The sequence below is a fragment of the Oncorhynchus mykiss genome, chromosome 14, assembly GCF_013265735.2.
Source record: "Oncorhynchus mykiss isolate Arlee chromosome 14, USDA_OmykA_1.1, whole genome shotgun sequence".
NCBI classification, from domain to species: domain Eukaryota; kingdom Metazoa; phylum Chordata; class Actinopteri; order Salmoniformes; family Salmonidae; genus Oncorhynchus; species Oncorhynchus mykiss.
The window spans coordinates 8,394,281-8,410,000 of record NC_048578.1 but is presented as its reverse complement, the minus strand read 5'-3'; the positions used below and the strand labels follow the sequence as shown (position 1 = coordinate 8,410,000).

Below are 15,720 nucleotides of genomic sequence, written 5' to 3'. Positions count from 1 at the left end.
GGTCATGGCCATGGTGGAGAGTTTGGAATCTGATTGATTGATTGCTTCTGTAGACAGGTGTCTTTTATACAGGTAACAAGTGAGGTTAGGAGCACTCCCTTTAAGAGTGTGCTCCTAATCTCAGCTCGTTACCTGTATAAAAGACACCTGGGAGCCAGAAATCTTTCTGATTGAGAGGGGGTCAAATACTTATTTCCCTCATTAAAATGCAAAACATATGTTTTTCTGGATTTTTGTTGTTGTTATTCTGTCTCTCACTTTTCTAATGAACCTATCATTAAAATTATAGACGGATAATTTCTTTGTCAGTGGGCAAACGTACAAAATCAGCAGGAGATCAAATACTTTCCCCCCTCACTGTATATACCCCTATACCTCAAATCATACCCTCAACCCTGTTGAGTTCATAACTGTAGGAGAACGGAGGTACAGTTTACCCTTGAATTGGCTTCTGCTTAATCCAAAATCAACCCAAATTAGATTACAGATGAGCAGAAGTGTAAAGACATCTCGGTTTCAGACACAGACCTGCTCCAGGACCTGTCCCAGGGTTCCATAGCCCAGACCAAGCTGGACACACTGGTGGCCCAGCAGAAGAGAGACATCATCCATGCCCTGAAGTGTGAGTGTGAGAACGTACAGAGAGAGAGAGACAGTGTTTACGTGTGTGTACACACACACACCCCCCCCCTCTCACAAATGATCTAATCTCATCTGCAATTAGAGCTGAGTTCCCCTCTGAGAGGCTCTAAGTCTTAATTAGAAATGCGAGTGTTTCCTGGTCTGGTCAGCATGACTACTGTTAGCTACAAAACAACGACTCAGTAACCTTCCCATGCTGTGCACTTTACCTCATACAGACACAGGGCTGGTCTAAAGAGACAGGTTGAAGAAACACAGCAAACCCAACCAGTTATTCATGTCTTATTGTATGAACTCTGTGTGGGCTGGATCATGTTAATCTAGGGTGTGTGTGTGTGTGTGTGTGTGTGTGTGTGTGTGTGTGTGTGTGTGTGTGTGTGTGTGTGTGTGTGTGTGTGTGTGTGTGTGTGTGTGTGACGGAAACCCATCTTCTCTAATCACACGGTCATTGATCGGGCTCAAATGGTTTTGCCAGCAGCGGCAGATCCTCTCTAACGGGCCGTTAATGAATGGCAGATGGCTATCGACCCACCCGTTGGCACGGTGACTGGTGGTGCTGCATCTCTTTTGATGTTTACAAGTATTTTCTTATTGGATATTGTAACAGCACACATCTGTTGTGTTTATTACCATAGGTCAAATATTTGGTCTCATTAACTAAGTCTATTGTTCTCACTTAGCAGAAATCAGCTTGGGGGGGGGGGGGGGGGGGGGGGGGGGGGGGGGGGGGGGGGGGGGGGGGGGGGTCTAAGCAGCCAAAGAAATGGTTGGCTGGAATCAGCAGCTGGTGCAAGGCAACAGGGGAATGAAATGAGAAATGCTTCATATACGTGAACTGTTTAAAGAAAAATAACATTTATACATGCTCTGCTTCAAAGCCCCTTAGTGAGGATTTGTGTGCAGTGGAATGTGAAAAACAATTGTCGGCTTAGCTGTCTTTTTGCCGTCATCCGCTGTGCTTCGTTGGAGATATATTCATTGATGTTCATTCGTGGTTGTGCTTTGTGAGTGTGAACATGTTTGATTTGCATGTTGAATATGTTATTTTATGTGTGTGTGTTGATATGCCTTGTGGGGCTGTGTGCTAATACTGTAGGTGTGTGTTTATTTAACGTGAGTGTGTGTGTGTGTGTGTGTGTGTGTGTGTGTGTGTGTGTGTGTGTGTGTGTGTGTGTGTGTGTGCATGTGTCTGTGTGTTTGCACGTTTGTGTCCAGTCCCCAAGGTGCAGGTGGTGGTGTACTCTACCTGCTCCTTGTACCCTGAGGAGAATGAAGAGGTGGTGAGGGGAGCTCTGGAACAGGCTGGGCCTACTGAGGGACCCAAACTACAAGCCTTCAGGTTAGTCTCTTTCTCTCTCTCTCTCTCTCTCTCTCTCTCTGTCTCTCTGTCTCTCTCTCTCTCTCTGTCTCTCTCTCTGTCTCTCTCTCTGTCTCTCTCTGTCTCTCTCGCTCTTTCTCTTTCTTTCTCTCTCTCTCTCTCTCTCTCTCTCTCTCTCTCTCTCTCTCTCTCTGTGTCTCTCTCTGTCTCTCTCTCTCTTTCTCTCTCTCTCTGTCTCTCCGTCTCTCTCTGTCTCTCCGTCTCTCTCTCTCTCTCTCTCTCTCTGTGTTTCTTTTTCGCTCTCTTCCTCCCCCTCTCAACCCCACTCCCCCCTTTCCCCCCTCTCTGTCTCTCTATCTCTCTCTGCCTCTCTCTCCCTCTCTATGGCTCACCTCCCTCTCAAACTTTAGCACCCCAGGTAGGACCTAAAGGCCTGCCATTAGAGATGAAATCATTATCAGCTCCAAAACAAAGAAACTCTTTCCTCGTTATCTCGTGGGTAGTTTTCCCTGTGTGGATATTGTTCTTGAAGTTAGACTATTTTACAACAGTTCTTCACAGCCCCAGGCTTAAACAGCTATACCTAAGACTATTGGTAGGGATTGTATTGACTTGTGGCCTGTGAATTATTTATTAACTCTGTCTGTGCATTTATTAACTCTGTGCATTTATTAACTCTGTGTGTGTGTGTGTGCGCATGTATCCCTCGCTGCATGCGTTGTGTGTGACTGTGCGTGCGTGTTGTCCAGGCCGAGCTCTTCCTTACCCACATCTCTGGGCCGAGCTGAGGAGAGAGCAGGGTGTCCGTTCTTCAGACTGGATCCTTCAGACGAAACTAACGGCTGTTTCCTAGCTGTACTCACCAGAGAGGTGAGACAGACAGAGAGAGACACGGAGAGAGAGACCCCTGTTGTGATACAGTACTTGTAATTCACCAACCCTTTCTTAGTCAAGATCACTTTCGCAGTCAAAAAGCAAGCCGAGATTTACTGCTTAGAAAAAAAACAAATACAAAAACATAACTTAAAAAATGTATGCCTATGTAACATGAACCTAATACAACCAGTTGTGTAGGAATGAGGTTTGTGCAGTAGGTCTAATACATTATCACAGCATATTGGCTATGCTTGGCCTGCCAGTACTGTTCTTCTCAGGCCATATTTTATTTAAAAAATTGATAACAAAATAGATCAGTTGTCGTATCACTTGCGAGGCACAGCTGAGAATAAATGTAAATCATTTGCTAATAATTAGCTTTTTTATTTGACTGGACTGATGGTACCTGCATCTGATGGACAGTCTCAGGCAGAAAGCAGCAGAGGGTCTGCCTCTCACAGTTCTGCTCTCTCCTTTCCTCCGGTGAGACTGACCAGAGAGAGGGGACACCGTCACATTATTTCTGCCTCATGCACAAATTCATGTTATTCCTACGACCAGAGAAAGTGAAATATTCCTCGATATTAAAATAAACACAACGAGCTGCCAATAATACAAACTCAGGCGTATTGATACACTTGGCTACTCATTCATTGCAGCTGAAGCACGAGTGGAAGTAGGGAGAAGTAAAAGTTAGGTTTTATAAAAGTGCTGAATAAAAACAGTGTTGACAGTGCTGAATAAAAACAGTGTTGACAGTGCTGAATAAAAACAGTGTTGACAGTACTGAATAAAACCAGCGTTGACAGTGCTGAATAAAAAGTGTTGACAGTGCTGAATAAAAACAGTGTTGACAGTGCTGAATAAAAACAGTGCTGAATAAAAACAGTGCTGAATAAAAACTGTGTTGACAGTGCAGAATAAAAACTGTGACAGTGCTGAATAAAAACAGTGTTGACAGTGCAGAATAAAAACAGTGTTGACAGTGCAGAATAAAAACTGTGTTGACAGTGTTGAATAAAAACAGTGTTGACAGTGCAGAATAAAAACAGTGTTGACAGTGCTGAATAAAAACAGTGTTGGCAGTGATGAATAAAAACAGTGTTGACAGTGCTGAATAAAAACAGTGTTGGCAGTGCTGAATAAAAACAGTGCTGAATAAAAACTGTGTTGACAGTGCAGAATAAAAACTGTGTTGACAGTGTTGAATAAAAACAGTGTTGACAGTGCAGAATAAAAACAGTGTTGACAGTGCTGAATAAAAACAGTGTTGGCAGTGATGAATAAAAACAGTGTTGACAGTGCTGAATAAAAACAGTGTTGGCAGTGCTGAATAAAAACAGTGCTGAATAAAAACTGTGTTGACAGTGCAGAATAAAAACTGTGACAGTGCTGAATAAAAACAGTGTTGACAGTGCAGAATAAAAACAGTGTTGACAGTGCAGAATAAAAACAGTATTGACAATGCAGAATTAAAACAGGGTTGACAGTGCTGAATAAAATCTCACTCATAATAAACAGCAGCTCTTTGCTGTATTCTATGACAGTCTCTCCCTGGTCATGGTTTTAAAAATGCTGAAATATTTCGTAGACTAGTGTGCTGTGGGCTCGTTGAAGCTGTAGGAATGATGATTTGAGCTTTCCGATTGGCCAGCGCGGTAGGCACACTTGATGTAGCCACAGCTCTCCTGGTCCACCGGGTAGGCAGAGTTTGTTCCTTCAGACAACTTATATGACTCAAAATGGGCACAATTTGCCTACCTGGCACGCAGGACTTCTGAATCAAGTGCACCTACCGCCAACAGCCCAGAATGAATTTTAAAACATTAGAAAGGATCACAAGGCTTTATCGAAATGTCTGGTAATCGACTTGGAATGCCTTGGCGATCGACTGGTTGGTGACCACTGAGCTAGACTGTGTATTCCCCTCTGAGAAGACCCAATGTGCTGTTTGTCAAACAGTGTAACTCTCCCACCACTATCATCAGCAGTATGCTACATCAGCAGTATGACCAGTGTCCTCAGCCATCTGAGCCACTGGGAGAAATTTATTTAGCTCAGAACACATCCCTCTGCTCCTAGAATGCTCCTAGAATGCTCCCACTCCTAGTGGACTCTTCCGAGCCTCTATAGACACAGGGAAAGTCCAGCCTCAGTGCTGAACACTTCGGGGTTGATTTTTATCGCTACTGTCTGTATATGAGGCTACAGTGCCTTGCGAAAGTATTCGGCCCCCTTGAACTTTGCGAACTTTTGCCACATTTCAGGCTTCAAACATAAAGATATAAAACTGTATTTTTTTGTGAAGAATCAACAACAAATGGGACACAATCATGAAGTGGAACGACATTTATTGGATATTTCAAACTTTTTTAACAAATCAAAAACTGAAAAATTGGGCGTGCAAAATTATTCAGCCCCTTTACTTTCAGTGCAGCAAACTCTCTCCAGAAGTTCAGTGAGGATCTCTGAATGATCCAATGTTGACCTAAATGACTAATGATGATAAATACAATCCACCTGTGTGTAATCAAGTCTCCGTATAAATGCACCTGCACTGTGATAGTCTCAGAGGTCCGTTAAAAGCGCAGAGAGCATCATGAAGAACAAGGAACACACCAGGCAGGTCCGAGATACTGTTGTGAAGAAGTTTAAAGACGGATTTGGATACAAAAAGATTTCCCAAGCTTTAAACATCCCAAGGAGCACTGTGCAAGCGATAATATTGAAATGGAAGGAGTATCAGACCACTGCAAATCTACCAAGACCTGGCCGTCCATCTAAACTTTCAGCTCATACAAGGAGAAGACTGATCAGAGATGCAGCCAAGAGGCCCATGATCACTCTGGATGAACTGCAGAGATCTACAGCTGAGGTGGGAGACTCTGTCCATAGGACAACAATCAGTCAGTCGTATATTGCACAAATCTGACCTTTATGGAAGAGTGGCAAGAAAGCCATTTCTTAAAGATATCCATAAAAAGTGTTGTTTAAAGTTTGCCACAAGCCACCTGGGAGACACACCAAACATGTGGAAGAATGGTCAGATGAAACCAAAATTGAACTTTTTGGCAACAATGCAAAACGTTATGTTTGGCGTAAAAGCAACACAGCTGAACACACCATCCCCACTGTCAAACATGGTGGTGGCAGCATCATGGTTTGGGCCTGCATTTCTTCAGCAGGGACAGGGAAGATGGTTAAAATTGATGGGAAGATGGATGGAGCCAAATACAGGACCATTCTGGAAGAAAACCTGATGGAGTCTGCAAAAGACCTGAGACTGGGACGGAGATTTGTCTTCCAACAAGACAATGATCCAAAACATAAAGCAAAATCTACAATGGAATGGTTCAAAAATAAACATATCCACGTGTTAGAATGGCCAAGTCAAAGTCCAGACCTGAATCCAATCAAGAATCTGTGGAAAGAACTGAAAACTGCTGTTCACAAATGCTCTCCATCCAACCTCACTGAGCTCGAGCTGTTTTGCAAGGAGGAATGGGGAAAAAATTCAGTCTCTCGATGTGCAAAACTGATAGAGACATACCCCAAGCGACTTACAGCTGTAATTGCAGCAAAAGGTGGCGCTACAAAGTATTAACTTAAGGGGGCTGAATAATTTTGCATGCCCAATTTTTCAGTTTTTGATTTGTTAAAAAAGTTTGAAATATCCAATAAATGTCGTTCCACTTCATGATTGTGTCCCACTTGTTGTTGATTCTTCACAAAAAAATACAGTTTTATATCTTTATGTTTGAAGCCTGAAATGTGGCAAAAGGTCGCAAAGTTCAAGGGGGCCGAATACTTTCGCAAGGCACTGTATATGTGTTTTGGCTGCAGACTTGTTTGTTTATGAGTAACCTCCCCGGGGGTCTCGATGTACTCCTCCCTCCTCCCCCTTACCCGATCCCCCCCCCCCCTCCCGTGATGTACTGAGCCGTACACATCCTTCCACACATCCACTGACGGATCCCTGGCTCACGTCTGAGAGAGAGGAACTCCCCCGTCCTCCACATGCATTCATCTGGCCACAGAAATAGCACCACACAGCTGAGAGGGGGGGGGGGGGGGGGTGGGGGGGGGGGGGGGGGGGGGGAGGGGGGAGGAAGATGGAGAGAGAGACAGAGAAACATTGAGAGAGGTCTCTAAGAACGGATGTGACAATATGGAGGGAGGACATTTAGGGACCATTCAGACAGAGAAGAGTCGGGTTGAGAAAGGCAGCCTGCTTCATGTAAGAAAGCTACACAGAAAGGAGAACGTGCTTGTCATCTCTTGTGAGTTTCTGAAGGAGTTTGGAGGTTTACAAAGTCTAGAACATTTTGGATGTTTTTTGACGGGTGGAAAGGAGGCTGAAGGAGAGAGGAGCGGAGATGAAGGGGAAGGGGGGAGAGAAGGAAGTGGAGAGGTGAGATGAAGGGGAAGGGGGTGGAGAAGGAAGTGGAGAGGTGAGGTGAAGGGGAGAGGTGAGGGGAGGCAAGGTGTAGGGGAGAGGTGAGGTGAGGCAAGGTGAAGGGGAGAGGTGAGGTGAAGGGGAGAGGAGGTGAGGTGAGGTGAAGGGGAGAGGGGGTGAGGTAAAGGGGAGAGGTCAGGTGAAGGTGAGATGAGGGGAAGGGGAGAGGTCAGGTGAAGGTGAGATGAGGGGAAGGGGAGAGGAGGTTAGGTGAGGTGAGGGGGTGAGGTGAAGGGAAGGGGAGAGGAGGTGAGGTGAAGGGGAGAGGGGGTGAGGTGAAGGGGATAGGAGGTGAGGTGAAGTGAAGGGGAGAGGAGGTGAGGTTAGGTGAGGTGAGGTGAAGGGGAGAGGAGATGAGGTGAAGGGGAGAGGGGGTGAGGTGAAGGGGAGAGGGGGTGAGGTGAAGGTGAGATGAGGGGAAGGGGAGAGGGGTGAGGTGAAGGGGAGAGGGGGTGAGCTGAAGGTGAGATGAGGGGAAGGGGAGAGGAGGTGAGGTGAAGGGGAGAGGGGGTGAGGTGAAGGGGAGAGGAGGTGAGGTGAAGGTGAGATGAGGGGAAGGGGAGAGGAGGTGAGGTGAAGGGGCGAGGGGGTGGGGTGAAGGGGAGATGAGGTGAGGTGAAGGGGAGATTAGATGAGGTGAAGGGGAGAGGGGGTGAGGTGAAGAGGAGAGGGGGTGAGGTGAGGTGAAGGTGAGATGAGGGTAAGGGGAGAGGAGTTGAGGTGAAGGGGAGAGGGGTGAGGTGAAGGGGAGAGGGGGTGAGCTGAAGATGAGATGAGGGGAAGGGGAGAGGAGGTGAGGTGAAGGGGAGAGTTGGTGAGGTGAAGGGGAGAGGAGGTGAGGTGAAGGTGAGATGAGGGGAAGGGGAGAGGAGGTGAGGTGAAGGGGAGAGGGGTGAGGTGAAGGGGAGAGGGGAGAGGGGGTGGGGTGAAGGGGAGAGGGGGTGAGGTGAAGGGGAGAGGGGGTGGGGTGAAGGGGAGAGGGGGTGAGGTGAAGGGGAGATTGGGTAAGGTGAAGGGGAGAGGAGGTGAGGTGAAGGGGAGAGGAAGTGAAGGGGAGAGGAAGTGAGGTGAAGGGGAGAGGGGGTGAGGTGAAGGGGAGAGGGGGAGAGGTGAAGGGGAGAGGAGGGTGAGGTGAAAGGGAGAGGGGAGAGGTGAAGGGGAGAGGAAGTGAAGGGGAGAGGAAGTGAGGTGAAGGGGAGAGGGGGAGAGGTGAAGGGGAGAGGAGGGTGAGGTGAAAGGGAGAGGGGAGAGGTGAAGGGGAGAGGAGGTGAGGTGGAGGGGAGAGGGGGAGAGGTGAAGGGGAGAGGAGGTGAGGTGAAGGGGAGAGGGGGTGAGGTGAAGGGGAGAGGAGGTGAGGTGAAGGGGAGAGGGGGTGAGGTGAAGGGGAGAGGGGGTGAGGTGAAGGGGAGAGGGGGTGAGGTGAAGGGGAGAGGGGAGAGGGGGTGGGGTGAAGGGGAGAGGGGGTGAGTTGAAGGGGAGAGGGGGTGAGTTGAAGGGGAGAGGAGGTGAGGTGAAGGGGAGAGAAGGTGGGGTGAAGGGGAGAGGGGGTGAGGTGAAGGGGAGAGGGGGTGAGGTGAAGGGGAGAGGAGGTGAGGTGAAGGGGAGAGGAGGTGAGGTGAAGGGGAGAGGAGGTAAGGTGAAGGGGAGAGGAGATGAAGGGGAGAGGAGGTGAGGTGAAGGCGAGAGGAGGTGAGGTAAAGGGGAGAGGAGGTGAGGTGAAGGGGAGAGGAGGTGAGGTGAAGGGGATAGGGGTGAGTTGAAGGGGAGAGGGGGTGAGGTGAAGGTGAGATGAAGGGGAGAGGAGGTGAGGTGAAGGGGAGGTGAGGTGAAGGGGAGAGGAGGTGAAGGGGAGAGGAGGTGAAGGGGAGAGGGGGTGGGGTGAAGTGGAGAGGAGGTGAGGTGAGGTGAAGGGGAGAGTTGAGACAGTTTAAATGAGAGAGGGAGGAAGCAGAAAGCTAACATCATGGCCTCTGTGTGCGTGACAGAGGGGAAGGCATAGCTGCAGTTGAGATCAGGTGAAACTGAGAGCAGAGAAGGTGACAGGTTCTAGGTCATACCTCTGAGAGAAGGAAGGAAAGAGGGAGAGAGGGGGAGGATGGAGAGAACTGAAGGCTAGAAGAAGACTGAGTGTTGGGGCACAGAAATAGGCGGCAGGACTTCTTTCCATCTACTACCTGAGATAGAGTGCGGAGCGAGGGAAGAGGTAGAAGAAGGAGAGAAGAGAGTAAAAGAGACAGTGAGAAAGAGGAAGATCTGAAGGTGAAAAGATCAGCATTGAGGTCATGAAGACAGACATGTACAGCCTTGAAGGTAGAGCTGGAGAGGAGGAGGAGGACGAAGGAAAGTATCAGAGGAAGCAGACAAGCCTGAGAAAAGGTGACCGGAACGAGAGGTTGAGAGGAGGAAGGAGGGAGATGAAAGAAGAGGGCTGCTATGGAGGAGAGAGACAGAGAGAGACATGGTACTGCCAGGAGGTTTTCATCCAGAGAAGCCTATGGAAGAGAAAGTGTATGTTGATATCTGCTTACTTCAGTTCAATGCTGTCATCATTTTTGGGGGGAATTCAGCTCAATGCTGTCATATTTTCCCAGAGTATTATGGTGATTGACTTGGCTGTCTATGTTGATGTGGAAGAGTGGAGATGTCTTTCTCTCTCTGTTCTCCTCAGTCTCTCATCTATTTTCTCTCTCTCCCTTTCCCTCAATGCTGTTCCTGTCTTCTTCTTTCACATCAATGTCAACCGAACTCTTTCTTTTTGTTTTACGGTCTCTCTCTCATGTAGTCTCTCATGCAATGTCGATCTATCTCACACTAACCACTCTCACAGATTCCTTTCTCCCTCGTTCTCGCGTTTGCAGTTTCTCTCCATCCCACTCTCTCCTGCAGTTTCTCCCCTCTTTCTCTCTCTGTAGGTGGGTCTTAAGTGAGACTTCAGTCACCGCAGCTGAGCTGTGCTTTACTGGGCTTTAGATGCTAAGTGTGGTGCAGTGGAGAAATTATGATGGGGAAGCTACTTTCACAGAGCCACAGCCGCTGTACCGCTAGTCTAGCTTCCTGCCTGCCCACCTAGCTTCCTGCCTGCCCACCTAGCTTCCTGCCTGCCCACCTAGCTTGCTGCTTGGCTGCTTACGGAGCCGCGGTCGGCCAAACAGGCCCCTATAATCCAAATTCCCAAGCATGGCCACATTAAGGATATTTCTCCACATGATGAAACATGCTCTACTCTACCGTTTATGACACACTGGGTTATCAAGCAATTTTCTCTCTCTCTCTCTCTCTCTCTCTCTCTCTCTCTCTCTCTCTCTCTCTCTCTCTCTCTCTCTCTCTCTCTCTCTCTCTCTCTCTCTCTCTCTCTCTCTCTCTCTCTCTCTCTCTCTCTCTCTCTCTCTCTCTCTCTCTCTCTCTCTCTCTCTCTCTCTCTCTCTCTCTCTCTCTCTCTCTCTCTCTCTCTCTCTCTCTCTCTCTCTCTCTCTCTCTCTCTCTCTCAGGGTGCGACAAGAGTTCTCTCTCTCTTTCCCTCCGTCCTTCACAGCGTCTGTTCATCCCCCCTGTCAGCCATCACATTTATACCTCCACAGACAGGGATGAAAAGATCATCAAATGGCTATAATAGCACCTCAAACGGGCTTCTTTCCACCCCTAATAAACTCAGCTAATCAAAAGTTATTGTGGCACTCTGAGAAGCGCCGTAAAAATAGCAATTAGATAAGTGTGGGAATGCAGTTTCACTGGGAGCGGGCGTCAGGTTGGACCCGGTGAAATCATTTTATGAGGTTTTCATACACGAACAGCTAGGGACCATAAACTCGGTGTTGGGACTCAAATCAAATCAAATGTTGTTGGTCACATACGCGGGGCTAGCAGATGTTGATGCAAGTGTAGCGACATGCTCGTGCTTCTAGTTCCGACAGTGCCGTAATATCTAACAGGTAATCTAACAATTCCCCAACAACTACCTAATACACACAAATCTAAAGGGGTGAATGATAATATGTACATATAAGTAGATGGATGAGCGATGTCCGAGCGCTATAGGCAAGGTGCAGTAGATGGTATAAAATACAGTAAATACATATGATATGAGTAATGTAAGATATGTAAACATTATTAAAGTGGCATTATTTAAAGTGACCAGTGATCCATCACAGCGTTGACTGTGATGTGTCTGGACTCCTGCAGTGGGACTGTCCACATCACAGATTTGCAGCGCTCTTTAAATGTCCCCATATCGAGAGACGGTTAGAGTCGTGTCATACACAGGCAGAATTTAGAATCACGTGCGTGTTTGTCTTAGCTTGTAAGTAGGCAAGTAGAATTGCACAGTAGAGGTGGGAGTTTATATTTTTCCTGGTTATCAGAGGTGCGGCGAGAATGGCATAACTGGGACAAACAGTTTGTGGTACGGTGAATGTACTTGTTTAGGACCTACACCACCGTTCAAAAGTTTGGGGTCACTTAGAAATGTCCTTGTTTTTAAAATAACATCCAATTGATCAGAAATACAGTGTCGACATTGTTAATGTTGTAAATGACTGTTGTAGCTGGAAACGGCAGATTTTTTTATGGAATATCTACATAGGCAAACAGAGGCCCATTATCAGCAACCATCACTCCTGTGTTCCAATGGCACGTTGTGTTAGCGAATCCAAGTTTATCATTTTAAAAGGCCAATTGATCATTAGAAAACCCTTTTGCAATTATGTTAACACAACTGAAAACTGTTGTTTTGATTAAAGAAGCAATAAAACTGGCCTTCTTTAGACTAGTTGAGTATCTGGAGCATCAGCATTTGTGGGTTCGATTACAGGCTCAAAATGGCCAGAAACAAAGTACTTTCTTCTAAAACTCGTTAGTCTATTCTTGTTCTGAGAAATGAAGGCTATTCCATGCGAGAAATTGCCAAGAAACTGAAAATCTCGTTCAACGCTGTGTACTACTCCCTTCACAGAACAGCACAAACTGTCTCTAACCAGAATAGAAAGAGTGGGAGGCCCCGGTGCACAACTGAGCAAGAGGACAAGTACATTAGAGTGTCTCGTTTGAGAAACAGACGCCTCACAAGTCCTCAACTGGCAGCTTCATTAAATAGTACCCGCAAAACACCAGTCTCAACGTCAACAGCGAAGAGGCGACTCCGGGACGCAGTTCCTCTGTCCAGTGTCTGTGTTCTTTTGCCCATCTTAATCGTTTATTTTTATTGGCCAGTCTGAGTAATGGCTTTTTCTTTGCGACTCTGCCTAGAAGGCCAGCATCCCGGAGTTGCCTCTTCACTGTTGAGGTTGAGACTGGTGTTTTGTGCTTTTCTTTCAAAAACAAGGCCATTTCTAAGTGACACCAAACTTTTGAATGGTAGAGTATGTTGTGTATGATGGTGTTTGTGGTTTGTTGCTGCACACAAGTTTAACAGTGTGCCCAGGTAGAGAGGATGATTTAAGAGGCTTGAACAGTGAGGGGGGATGGGGTGGATGTGAGATTTAAAGGGATGAGGAGGGAGAGAAGAGAAGGAGAGGGGAGAGGGAGGTAAAGGAGGAGAGGGGGAGGGAGAGAATCTGTTGAATAATTCAGCGCCCCCTGTCTGTGTGAGTTAGCATCAACACAGTGCAACCCCAAAAGACCCTCCCGTACACATCTGCAAAACAACTCAAATGTACACACACACACACACACACACACACACACACACACACACACACACACACCACACACCCTTCCTTTCTCTCAGTAAGTGTGAATTATTCAGTTGGTGGGGAGAGGAGAGCTGTGTGGGTAGGTGCTGTGACAGCAGGTGACCCTGCAGCAGGAAGAAAGGACATGGTCCCTCCCTCTCCTCTCTGCTCTCTTCTCTGCTCTGCTCTCTTCTCCTCTGCTCTGCTCTTGCTGTCTCCTCCTCCTCTGCTCTCCTCTCTTCTCCTCTGCTCTCTTCTCTGCTCTCTTCTCCTCTGCTCTCCTCTCTTCTCCTCTGCTCTCTTCTCCTCTCTGCTCTGCTCTCCTCTTGCTCTCTCCTCTGCTCTCTTCTCCTCTCCTCTGCTCTCTTCTCCGCTCTCTTCTCCTCTCCTCTGCTCTCTTCTCCTCTCTGCTCTGCTCTGCTCTCCTCTTGCTCTCTCCTCTGCTCTCTTCTCCTCTCCCTGCTCTCTTCTCCGCTCTCTTCTCCTCTCCTCTGCTCTCTTCTCCTCTCCTCTGCTCTCTTCTCCTCTCCTCTGCTCTCTTCTCCTCTCCTCTGCTCTCTTCTCCGCTCTCTTCTCCTCTCCTCTGCTCTCTCCTCCTCTCCTCTGCTCTCTCCTCTGCTCTCTTCTCCTCTCTTCTCCTCTCCTCTGCTCTCTTCTCTGCTCTCTTCTCCTCTCCTCTGCTCTCTCCTCTGCTCTCTTCTCCTCTCCTCTGCTCTCTTCTCCTCTCCTCTGCTCTCTTCTCCTCTCCTCTGCTCTCTTCTCCTCTGCTCTCTTCTCCGCTCTCTTCTCCTCTCCTCTGCTCTCTCCTCTGCTCTCTTCTCCTCTCCTCTGCTCTCTTCTCCGCTCTCTTCTCCTCTCCTCTGCTCTCTTCTCCGCTCTCTTCTCCTCTCCTCTGCTATCTTCTCCTCTCCTCTGCTCTCTTCTCCTCTCCTCTGCTCTCTTCTCCTCTCCTCTGCTCTCTTCTCCGCTCTCTTCTCCTCTCCTCTGCTCTCTCCTCTGCTCTCTTCTCCTCTCCTCTGCTCTCTTCTCCTCTCCTCTGCTCTCTTCTCCTCTCCTCTGCTCTCTTCTCCTCTGCTCTCTTCTCCGCTCTCTTCTCCTCTCCTCTGCTCTCTCCTCTGCTCTCTTCTCCTCTCCTCTGCTCTCTTCTCCGCTCTCTTCTTCTCTCCTCTGCTCTCTTCTCCGCTCTCTTCTCCTCTCCTCTGCTCTCTTCTCCGCTCTCTTCTCCTCTCCTCTGCTCTCTTCTCCTCTCCTCTGCTCTCTTCTCCGCTCTCTTCTCTTCTCCTCTCTTCTCCTCTCTTATCTGCTCTCCTCTCTGCTCTCTAAAGTACTATTGACAGATTACTTGACACTCATAAAACACTCATCTTTACATTGCATAGACTCTGTTTGCATTACAAAGTACTGTATATCCAACCTCTTTTGCCGTAAAATGGTCACATGGTTTAAACTTGTTCCAGGATCTCCTCCTTACTCTCTCCATATTCCTTTCCTGACAGCCCGACCTGGAAGAGATCGAGTCTGCACAGGAAGTGCTTGCCAGGGCAGCAGCCACGGGCCTATTGGACGGGATCGATTCCAACAATCCAACTAGGAAGGAGAGGCGTGGCCGACAGACCCACCAGGCACCAATCAGTCACGCCCGCTCAGCTCATACACGCCCACACGCCACCGCCAGCAGCCAATCCAGAGTCATGGAGTTCCTTAACCGTGAGACCAAGGGTTGTAGCTCCGCCACTACGGTGGGGTCGACCAATGGAGGTCTGTCGCAACGAGGTCAGTTCATTCACACACACAGTTTCACTCCTAACACACGCATACTCAACTGCTCTTTCTGTGTCGTACTAGTCCAAAGGCCCTCGAGCTCTCTTCCTTTCGCCTCATTCCTCTCTCACACTCCACAATCCCCCTCTTCCTCTTTCTCTGTCCTCTAGGTAAAGCCAAGCCTGCTCGCCGACGCCCTCCCAAGCCCTCCCTCTCCAACAGTACCTCCTACACCTCCCCTTACCCCGCCCCTAACCCCGCCTCCAGCCTCTCCAGGAAGAATCAGACCTGCCTCATCAACACTGCAGCCTCATACAACAACCGCCACTCGCCTACCGCCACAGACCCCAACCCCCCTGCTGCCCCTCTCACCACAGCCCCCTTCACCCCCCTGGTCCACCCTGGCCCCCCTAAGGGACGTCAGGAGGTGCTGCGCCCCGTGGCCCTCACCCTGCCCCCGGTCCTGTTCCCTGGGTACTCCCCCCCGGCCAGACAGATACGGAACTTCCCTCCGCCCCCCCAGAGGTCCAACCCCACCCTGCCTTGCTACCAGTGGAAGACCTCACCCCCCCAGGTGCCCCTGATCAAGTCCTCTGGTAGTGTCAACGAAAAGCCTGTCGTCAAACACCCTCGCCCCTGGCTCTGACCCGGCACACAGGACAATACTTCAGGCAAATACACCTTCAAATACTGAAGACAAAAAACACACTACCATACACTGAAATATAGAATACATGTTACACACACACACACACACACACACACACACACACACACACACACACACACACACACACACACACACACACACACACACACACACACACACACACACACACACACACACACACACATATATACACACACACACACATACATATATATACACATACACATATAAACACACACACACACATATATATATATATATATATACACACACACACACACACACACACATACATATATATATATATATATACACATACACATATAAATAC

General features: G+C 48.3%; 1 protein-coding gene across 2 annotated transcripts in view; it reads left to right on the top strand.

Moving 5' to 3' along the window:
* LOC110487721 (putative methyltransferase NSUN7) overlaps positions 1 to 15,556 on the top strand; it is a 38,297-nt gene extending 22,741 nt beyond the window's left edge. The window contains exons 9-13 of one of the 2 annotated variants that reach the window (XM_036942855.1): positions 521 to 622; positions 1,858 to 1,981; positions 2,710 to 2,830; positions 14,455 to 14,731; positions 14,890 to 15,554. In XM_036942855.1, coding sequence (XP_036798750.1) covers positions 521 to 622; positions 1,858 to 1,981; positions 2,710 to 2,830; positions 14,455 to 14,731; positions 14,890 to 15,365 — 1,100 coding nt within the window. In that variant the 3' untranslated portion in view covers positions 15,366 to 15,554. Of the gene's footprint in view, positions 1 to 520; positions 623 to 1,857; positions 1,982 to 2,709; positions 2,831 to 14,454; positions 14,732 to 14,889 lie in introns of both variants that reach the window. The other variant, XM_036942856.1, reaches the window with a different exon arrangement.
* The last annotated feature ends 164 nt before the right edge of the window (positions 15,557 to 15,720 follow it).